This window comes from Trichechus manatus, unplaced genomic scaffold, assembly GCF_000243295.1.
Source record: "Trichechus manatus latirostris isolate Lorelei unplaced genomic scaffold, TriManLat1.0 scaffold00031, whole genome shotgun sequence".
Taxonomy (NCBI): domain Eukaryota; kingdom Metazoa; phylum Chordata; class Mammalia; order Sirenia; family Trichechidae; genus Trichechus; species Trichechus manatus.
Genome location: NW_004443967.1, coordinates 21067183 through 21077669, shown reverse-complemented (window position 1 = coordinate 21077669; position 10487 = coordinate 21067183). Strand labels below are relative to the sequence as shown.

General features: G+C 53.1%; 1 protein-coding gene across 2 annotated transcripts in view; it reads right to left on the bottom strand.

Moving 5' to 3' along the window:
- Positions 1 to 1675: 1675 nt before the first annotated feature.
- Positions 1676 to 10487, bottom strand: part of PPP2R2D (protein phosphatase 2 regulatory subunit Bdelta) — a 39121-nt gene continuing 30309 nt past the window's right edge. For both annotated transcript variants that reach the window (XM_023730063.1, XM_023730062.1), the window contains 3 exons: positions 8561 to 8730; positions 8396 to 8487; positions 1676 to 3463 (listed from right to left, as the gene is read on the bottom strand). In XM_023730063.1, the coding sequence (XP_023585831.1) occupies positions 3184 to 3463; positions 8396 to 8487; positions 8561 to 8730 (542 nt within the window). In that variant the 3' untranslated portion in view covers positions 1676 to 3183. The remainder of the gene's footprint in view (positions 3464 to 8395; positions 8488 to 8560; positions 8731 to 10487) is intronic.

Below are 10487 nucleotides of genomic sequence, written 5' to 3'. Positions count from 1 at the left end.
TCTTTGGGTAAGGTTAATTCTAAACCCCACAGGGGGGAACCCAAAATGGAATACAAACAGTAACAAGGGAACCCAACTCTATTACAATGGATAATCTAACCACCTTGAAGGGGTGGAGAAAAGCTTCGGGAAACAGCACTGAGAAGGAACTCCGTGAGGTTAAAGTAATAAGGGTGTGGCTGAGCAATTCTGGGATGGCTGTGCGGACACCAAGGGTGAGCGAACACGGCACCTCTGCGCCAGGTGCGCGGTCGGCCCTGCTCAGGCGGCCCCGCCGCGGGCACAGCGCGCACCTTTGATGCCAGGGCAGCACCCAGGAAAGGGCAGACCAGCTCAGCCAGGCAGGCCTGAGCTGACACCCCAGCGGGCCACAGGGACAGAGGCCTCCTCGCTCCACCCAGAAGAGCTGCCGTCAGGGCGTTTACCCACCAGCTCCTGCGCGGCCCTGCCTGTGGCCAACTCCGTCCACAATACGCGGGGCTCTTCTGTCCGCACTTCATGCTCCACTCCACCCTGGCAGCCACCTTGGACATTGTCCTGCACGGAGCAGATGCCTGCTGCTCCAGCACCGACAGTTGGCAAGGGGGCACCCGCCAAGGTCCCCCAGTCGGGGCTCTCCCGCTCTGACCTCACCCCCACCACTCCCTTGGTGAGGCCGAGGCGCAGGCCGTGGAGATACAACATATTTAAAGAAAAAGCCACAAGTGCCAACTAGGAGGTCCTTCTCAGCCCCTCATGCGCACTGGCTGACAACCCCTCCTACATGGAAGGCCACAAGCCAGGGGGCCCTGTGGTCCAGGCCAGGGGCTGCCACAGCCCACCGGGAACCAGCCACCTGGCACCAACTAGGGGCCGACGCTGCCAGAGGCCTGGCAAACCTTTCAGGCTTTGAACACCACTCTCTTCAGTTTTGCTGGAAGAAGACAGGACCGCGGCATACCGATACCTGTGAATACCTTCAAATTAGACGTTCGGCATAGCTTAACTGCTTTATGGCAAGCTCAATCTCTCTGCTAAAAAAAGCACTCTGACATCCACGGGTGAGTCCCAGCTTACTCATCTCATCAGGCCATGAGCCCGGAGAGCAGGAAAGCTTCCTGTAACACAGGGCACAGGACGCTGTGCAAGGAAACAAATCACAGAATTAACTTGCAGGAGCGGACAAACGCAGCTTCTCCAGCTTTCAACGGGAGAGGAGCAGAAAGTTTTAGAACAAGAGAAGTGACAAGTATTTCATAAATAAGCTCACAGGCAGAATGGGAAGGGATGAGATGAGAACCACAGGCTCCTACCTCTCATGGGGGGCAGGGGCTTACACGGACTCAGAAAAGGAAGAAGATGGAAAGTGTCTGAACGCCTTTAAAAGCATATTCCTTGGGAGAGAGTCCTGCAGTTTTGCCAACACGTGTAACAGCTTTGACGGTCCCCTGAGGAACACGGGCTCTGAGATGCACCCACAGAAGCAGTGCGGTGCTGCCTGGTGGCCGGCGTCCCGGAGGCCATCCCCAGCAGGGTCTCTGGGCCAGTCGAGGTCCCAGACCCTTTAAGGAGGGGACCCGGAGCCACAGAAGGACCCCGCAGCTCAGCTCTGCACTGTCTTCTGAGCTGAGATGCTGGTTTTCATTTGCTGAAAAATGTCTTAAACGAAAGGCAGAAAAAGCTGTCCAAATCCAGTCAAACATTTAAAATTTATTAAACTTTTTGGTCAAAATAGTTGGACAAATATATACAACCCCATTTTACTAGAACTAGTTTTTGTTACTTTGTTAAGGACCAGGGCTAACTGATGCTTCAACAACTCCGTTCCACACCTCAGAACTCGTAAATTGGGTCACAGCCGGTACGCGGTAAAGAATGATTTTTAAATTAAAATAAACATCCTTGTAGATTCTCAATTTCCTAGCTTCATGTGGACTAAAGGGGCGTTCCAGCAACATCAGTCAGGGCAGTGCTAAGGGTTTTGTCCCGAAAGGGAAGCCATCTCCGTCCCAGCCGTGTGAGCCCCATCCCTCCCTGGGGGCCACCAGCGTAACGGGGCTCCCATCGCTCAGCACGGTGACACTGCTGTATTTTTTAATCTTCAGAAATCTTGATTTTTGCTATCAAAGACTTTACTTTTAAAATCCACCACCAAGGTGCTGGTGGCACCACATCATGGTAACTGTTGAACTCTGCCGGTCGATACGCCGTATGAAATTCTACATGCATGTAATTTTAGCAGTACCTAAAAGTCTCGTTTCCCTCCAGTGTTTTAAAAAGGTTTAAAAAGCAAGCGTAAGTATTCAATCGCGGGGAATGCGAGCCTCCTGCAGACTGGCGTTGATTTTCGAGCAGTGGTTTTGCTCCCTTTCTCCTCTTGAGGTGGCTGCTGGGAAGGCTTCCCCTTACCTGGTCTATCAGAGGTACTACTTCTGCAGAGATGAAGTGACGGCAGCTTTGGGGTCGAGACATTTAGAATTGAAAATACTGCACATATTCCACCATTTTGCCAATTAAGCACTAAGTTTTCCAAATTGTTCCAGAGAATAACTCTGCATAATTTCATTATATGCAATGAAAGTAAACAAAAAGATGATATGATAAATCTGATTGTGCTCAGATTTAAAGACACTCTATGTAGTTTGTGGTTTTTATTAAGTGGCCACCCAGGTGTGTGACGGCGGATACAGCGGGTCAGCAGGTGTGTGACAGTGGCTGCTGCCTGCCGGGCCCTGAACCTGAAGTTGGTGTGAACCCGTGTGAGCTCAGAGGCCGACAGACGCGGCGTGTGGACAGACGCCACACCACGTGTGCTCGGAGGCCCAAATATGATAGCAGAGAGACAGAAGAAGGGGGAGAGAAAGAGAGAAGTACTACAGATGATGACTTTTCTCTTGAACGTTAGCTCTCGGGTCTATAAATGGGAACAGCAGGCGCAGACTTAAATAAATACGTTTATTTTGAATGATGGCCTTTACTGGGCTCTGTCCCTCAGTTCTGCCTCGAGTGGGTTTCCCTTGAGCAGCGACCCTACGTCACCTCACTGAAGACAGAACCACGGGCGCAGCCCTGGGCCCCGCTCTCCTCGCCCAGAGGGAGCAGCAGGGGCCTCACTGTCCTGAACGGAGAGGAAGTGGCGCCTTTTCTCTCACAGAAAGCGGCGGCGAACTAGGAGGATGAGCCGTGGTCCTCCAAGGAGCCTGGCTAGTTGATTTTGTCCTGGAATATGTACAAGTTATTGGTGGCGGCGACAGCAATAATGTTCTCCACGGGGTGCCAGGCGGTGTGAAGAATCTTCTTATTGAAGTCTAGACTGTCAACGCTAATCTCATCTTTCTTTCTTTTGCCACCTGTGCATACCTTCCGAGGCTTTAGGATGGCTCGAGGCTTGCTGTTCTCCCGGGACGCTTCCAAGGTGATATCCCTCCGTGTGTTCCTATCAAACATCCTAAACAAGTTGTTGTAGGATCCAGTCATAATCGCACTGTTCAAAACAAGAGAAAAGAGTGACAAGGAGTTCAAGCCACCGTATTCCAAGCCCACGGTGCTGGGCCCAGCGCATCCCACACCCAGAGCGGGTCGTTTTTCACCACCCCCCGACGGCTGGCACCGTGGTCAAGAGCTCGGCTGCGAACTAAAAGGCTGGCAGTTTGAATCCACCAACCCTCCTTGGGAACCCTGTGGGGCAGCTCTCCTCTGTCCTACAGGGTTGCTATGAGTCAGAGCTGACTCGAGGGCAGCGGGTTTGGCTTCTGTCACTGTACAGCAAAAAGTATTTTCAGCAATAATGGATGAAAACAAATAAGAGAAACGCACCGATAATCTTGTCTTGAATTCACACACATAAAACCACGTCAGTAAAGCATCACAGCCCAGGAAGGGGAAAGGCAGGGCGGTCATACGTTTAATAACATCAGTGCACTTCTGGAAAGAGCAAAGAAAACTACGTGACATCTGTCTGTCACCTGACCGGCTGCTGCCAGTGTCCGGAAGAGGAGGCCAGGCGAAGGCCGGGGCCGCATCTCCACGCCCCACCCCCCGACACTGTCACACGCTGACAGGTACGGGAAGAGGAGGCCAGGCGAAGGCCGTGGCCACACCTCCACGCCCCACCCCCGACACTGTCACACACTGACAGGTACGGGGTGGCATCCCCGGGGCTTTAATGTGCTGATTGCTAATAAGATGAGCACTGCTGAAACCTGTTTATGTTTCCGTTTCTATTCACTCCTGTTCACGGTGTTTGCTCTCTTAGTGGTTTTTCGCCGTTTTCTTACTGCTGTGTGATTCTTTACAGATGTTGGGAACTTATCCCTTTGTTATGTTGTTTTTGTGGGTTTGATGTCCACTGTCTTATCTTGATATAAAGAAGTCAGCATTCTTCAACGCAGCTGAACTCCTTCACGCCTCTGTTTGCCGCTGGGAATTTTCCTTTTTTTTAAAGAATTTTATTATGTTTTAGGTGAAAGTTTGCAGCACGAATTAGTTTCTCTTTCAAAAATTTATACCCAAATTGTTCTGTGTCGTTGGCTGCAGTCCCCGAAATGTGTCAGCACTATTCCCCTTTCCCTTTACACCCTGGGTTCTCTGTGTCCGTTCGTCCAGTCTTCCTGTCCCTTCCTGCCTTTTCGTCTTTGCTTTTGGGCAGATGTTGCCCATCTGGTCTCGTAGACTTGAACTAAAAAGCACGTTCCCCGTATGTGTTAGTGTTTGTTCTACGGGTCTGCCTACTCTTCGGCTGGAAGGTGACTTTAGGAACGGCTTCAGTTCTGAGTTAGCAGGACGTCTGGGGGCTAGTCTCAGTTTATCCAGTCTCTGTCAGGCCAGTACGTCTGGTTTTTTTGTCAATTTGAGTTTTGTTCTTTGTTTTTCTTCCATTCTGTGTGGGACCCTCTATTGTGATCCGTCAGAGCAGTCGGTGGTAGCCGGGCATCTAGTTGTGCTGGACTCAGTGTGGTGGAGGCCGTGGGAGCTGTGGGCCCTGAGTCCACTGGATTAATCTTTCCCTGTGTCGCTGGTGTTCCTCACTCTCCCTTGCTCCAGATGGGATGGGACCAGTGGAGTATCTTAGATGGCCACTCACAAGCTTTTAAGATCCCAGATACTACTCACTAAAGTAGAATGTAGAACATTTTCTTTTTTTATTGTCAAATAAGTTTTTTTTATTGTTGTAATTAAATGAAGTTTACATCTCAAGTTAGTCTCCCATACAAAATTTTTATACACACATTGTTATCAGACCTTAACCGCTCACCCCATTCTGTGACAACACATTCCTCCTTTGCGCCCCTGACTCCCCATGACCATTCAACTAGTTCCTAACCCTCTCTGCCTTCCCATCTCACCTCTGGACAGAAGACGCCCCTTTGGTCTCTTGTATCTACTTGACTAAGAGGCACATTCTTCACAAGTATCACTTTATGTCCCACAGTCCAGTCCAATCCCTGTCTGAAAAGTTGGCCTTGGAAACTGTTTTAGTTCTGGGCTGATAGAGAATCCAGGGGCCATCCTTTCCAGGGTTCCTCCAGTCTTAGCCAGACCATTAAGTCTGGTCTTCTTACTAGAATTTGAGTTCTGTACCCCATCCTTCTACTGCTCCATCAGGGACCCTCTGTTGTGTTCCCTGTCAGGGCAGTCATTGATGGTAGCCGGGCACCATCTAGTTCTTCTGGTCTCAGGCTGATGAAGTCTCTAGTCTGTGTGGCCTTTTCTGTCTCTTGGGCTAATACTTTGCTTGTGTCTTTGGTGTTCTTCGCTCTCCTTTACTCCAAGTGGTTGGGACCAATTGACCGCTGGGGATTTTTATGCCTTGTTGACAAAACCCTTCTCTCTCCCGAGTTCATAAAGATGCTCTCCCACAGTTTCTTCTGGTCTTTAAACCACCAGAGGTCAGGGTAACGTGTGGTGCAAGGGAGGGCTAACTTCTGTGCCCCCACCCGCCCCGGACGAGACAACATGGGTTTGCAGCCACCGTGTCCTCGGTTCTGACATGTTCGCGGCTGTTAGTCCTCCGTCTCAGGCCCTCTCTCCAGTGTCTCTCCTTCTGCTGGAAATCCATCCCTTAGCGGTTCCTGTCAAGCGTTCCCTGCTCGTGGCACAGTCTCCTTTCGGTCTGAAAATGCCTTTATTGTGGCCCCATCCTCAAATCTGAGGCCGACAGCCATTTCCTCTTAGCACAATGAAGACACCATTACGCCACGTCTGGCTGCCCCGTTGCTGCCCAGCCTATGCTGGTCTCCAAGCACATTCTCCGGAGGCCACTTGTCTTTCTCCTCAGGCTGCTTCAAGACCTTCCCGCTGCCCGGGGCGCCTGCAGTGTTATCGCGTGCACGGTGGGTCTCGGTGCTTCCCGCCCCCGTGCCCTAACCTTCTGTCAGGTGTGGGCATTCCCACTGTAAATGTCACTGTGGGCAGCCGCTGCCAAGTCAGCCCCCAACTCATGGCGACCCCACACACAATGGGATCAGGCCGCTGGGATCCAGGCGGTTTTCACTGCCTGATTTTCACAAGCAGATCTCCAAACTTTTCTTCCTGGTTTGAGTCTGGAAGCTCCACTGAAACCTGTTCAGCATTCACAGCAACAAGCATCCAATGAGACAGGTGATGGGTATGTGTGAGGTGGAGCCCTGGTGGCGCAGTGGTTAAGACCCCAGCTGCTAATCAAAAGGTGGGTAGATTGCATCCACCAGCTGTTCCTCGGAAACCCTGTGGGGCAGTTCTACTCTGTCTTTTAGGGTCGCTATGAGTTGGAACTGACTTGATGGCAACGGGTTGGGTGCATGAGGTACCCTGACCAGGACTGGACGGAAGGCGAGCATTCTACACTGTCCCTATACTTTAAATATTGCTGTTGTGAGGTGCTGCTGAGTCGGTTCCCACTCATAGCGACCCCACGTACAACAGAACAAAACACTGCCCAGTCGTGTGCCATCCCCACAATCATTGTTACGCTCGAGCCCATGGCTGCAGCCACTGTGTCAATCCATCTCCCTGAGGGTCTTCCTCTTTTTCACCGACCCTCTACTTTACCAAGCCTGATGTCCTTCTCCAGGGACTGGTCCCTCCTGATTACACGTCCAAAGGACGTAAGATGTAGTCTCGCCATCCTCACCTCTGAGCAGCGTTCTGGCTGTAGCTCTTCCCAGATAGATTTGTTTGTTCTTTTACCATTACTGCCCCACAATTCTCCACTTCTGGATTATTTCTCTCCACTGGGAGGCACACGATCCCTGGTCCTATCCTCCACGCTCCTCTTTCCCATCGCGGGCTCTCGGGGCTGCGTTCTTCCAGCTCACTAATTCCGGGCCTCTCTAGATGCAGTGGCCCCGCTGCTAAGCCCACACAGCGACTCTCAACCGTCACACTGTCGTTTCTGTGAGTTCCGTTCCCTGAGGTCATGTTCAATGGTCTGTGGTTCCCTGCTCGGGTTTCTGCTTCCTTCCTTTAATCTGTGAACAGTCAGCATTCTTCCTTTATATTCCCTAACTCAGGCCCTCATGACATCCCAAGCCCTCAGGGCGCGGGCTCTGCTGTTTGCTGACCCTGCTGGTTTGCTCGAGGTGGCTTTTTCTATGTGTGCTCAGTAATGTATAAGTGAGCTCATCAGGGAAGCCCTGGGGCTGGGGGCACCCTGCGTGTTCTGGCTGGTGTGGCAGGAACCCAGGCCTGGGTGCTCCTTATCTGGGCTGTGGACAGAGCGCAGACAGGTCCACTCTCACTGTGACCAAGGTCCATGTGAGTCAGCCACCCGTGAGCCCCACAGCCTGCAGAGCACCGACCTGGGCCGCTCCGTGCCACCTCGTGGGGCTCGGGAAGCACAGGCCAGCGTCTTGCTGTGCTGTGGCCTGACCCAGGCCTGGGAGCGCCTTTGTTCCTCCAGCTGCCCACAGCGCTGCCCACCTGAAGCTGGAACCTGAGTGGTCTGTGAGCACCCTCGCTGAGCGGGGAGCTCAGCTCTGCCCTGAAGATGCGTGTATCACAGAGGCACTCTAGGCATCTGCCAGCAGGAGGCGTCCTCTGTCCACGTGAACTCAGGACAAGGGAGCACGCTGCATCGCTGCAAGTTCCAGCTGTCGACGGTGCAAGATAACCTCCCTTCCGCAGCCTGACTGTCAGCAGCACTAGCAGTTCTACCGCCTCTCAAGAGTGTGCGCGCGGTAAGTCTAAATGGAGACGGGCGTACGGGCAAGGAGAGATGCTTCTCAGGAGCCTCGACGCTGTCGTCAAACACACACACAGACACGAGGCTTGGAAACGCCTGTCTGTCGGTATCGGCCCCTGTGTCTCCGGACCCCGGACAGCCTCCCTCTCGCCCTGCCCCTCTGGCCTTCTACTCTGATGTGACAAGGGGTCTCTGCGGGTCCCTGTAGGAAGCCGGCAAACTCTGGGCGACTGCTGTTGACTGCGCGAACCTCACCTGTCAGAACCGTTCCAGGAGCACTCAAACTTGTCAAAGATGCAGTCGTTCTCATACAGGGAGCAAAGCTTGCTTCGAAGGTACTCGTGCACCTGAAGAAAATCACACGCGAGGTCAGAAAAGACTAAATGCAAGACGCCCCATGGCTCCCGGGCGCAGCCTCACCTGGTACGTCTCCACAGGCCTGCTCTCCATGTTGAGGTCCCACACCTTCACGGACAGGTAGTCTCTGGTCATCATGTACCGGCCGCTGTGACTGAAGTTCACATCCGAGATGGAGGAGATGATTTCTGAGAAGAAGGACCGACTGCTGGGATCTTCAGGCTCTTCAAAAACTGAAAAACAAAATGAGACCTTTTCAGCTTCTGTTTTAACAGTCGTGGAACGACTTGTTTAAAATCTAAGGACGACCTGGACTTCAGAGACCCCAGGACACTGGTGAACTACCCATACCAAAGAGCAACCACCGGTGAATGCGAACAGTTTGCTGACGGTCTTCTATTTCCACAGTTGGGAGTTTCAGACAAGAGGTTCTAGGGCTGTGGTGATCAACAAAAGGTGGGCAGCAGAAACAGACACCCTAAGCTCACCGACTCTGCATCCGGGTCTCCACAGGGGGGCCTAACAGGCTCCCGGGGGTGTTCTGAGGAGTCCTCTGGTCAAGACCCCAAGCTCTAACCACACACAGTCAGTACGCCCACGTCGCATGTCCTAGGAGCGTCCAGGCCCAGCCAGCAGTTAAAATGGCAGTGGCACCACATGACTCTGGTGCTCTGCAGCCCCGGAAAGGGGCCGGGCTCGGTGGGTTAACAGCTGGCGAGTCTGAGGGAGGAACTGCCATCTCCACCTGGAAAAGCTGTGGTCCTGACTCAACTCCTAGATGGCCCCACGTCAGGGTGGTCAGGAAAAAGGAGTTCTCTCTTCCATTTCAGTAGTCATGACCTGCTGTCACAAAACCCAAGTGCTGCTGAGGAGGGTTCTAGCTGCCTCCTGGGCAGAGGCCTCTCCCTCGCTCCTGCCTTCTCGACAGCAGCTAGCCAGGGCTATGCCTGCACCCGTCACAGAGGGAGGTGCCCCTGGGCCCCTGGGCCCCTGACACCGTGACATGCCTTCTGCCTGGGGAACTTTAGCACAGGAGACACGCGCGTCCTCTCCTTGAAGCTGCCTTAGCTTTTCTTAATGCAGGAACCTGCATTTGTCTGGCTCCGCATCTGAAGCTGTTTTTAAAGCAGACCAAAACAAGCACTCATTCAAATTAAGTACTTGGCTGACAAATAAAGCTACTCTGCAACCTGAAATGGTTTATTCAAGGGTGGTGTGTGGAAGACACAGGCCAGAGGGAGAAGACTTATTCTTTGCTGCGGGAATTCTACTCAGAGTACCGAATTTTTAAAAACATGCTTTAATCTAGAAAAAAAGCGACAGTAATGAGGCACATGCTTGAACGCCGGCCGCAGGCTCCTGCGCTGTCTGTACCGCGGGCTCATCTTCAGCGAGGAGCCGACACGCCCCGGCACGCTGACTGCACCAGGAGACATGGAGCCCATGGCGCCGGCACTCCGCAGTCTGCTCTTTCTCGGGCAGGACGGCTGTGCCTGTGGTGCCGCAGGACTGTCTCCAGGCGCAGGCTACAGACGCCATGACATACAGACCAGAGGCTTCTGTGAAGTTGTGCCAATTTCTTATGTCTTTTTAAAAAAAGGAAGGCTTTCCTCACCTCGAAGGCCTGGAAGAACCTAGGCCTCCGGGGACTAAAAGCCCAGCCTCTCATCTCACGACTGTTCACTGCACAGGGCTCACTCCGGGAGCTGGGCACTCACAGGTCGGCTGTGGCCGGGCAGCCTCAGCCCAGGGCCCAGTGCACACAGGCAGAGGTCACCAAGGCGCTTCGCTGGAACCTGATGAAGGCAGAAGCACCCTCACTACAACCCGAGTCTATGGAGGTGGACACACGGAAGCCAGTGGCAGCTGCTCTCCTTGTGAGCACGGCCCACGTGGGCCTCTCACAGAAGCAGTCCAGGGCCTGGCAAACCAGGCCCTCACGAGGTACAGGAGCACCACAGGGCACTCACAGGTGGGCCGCGGCCTGGCA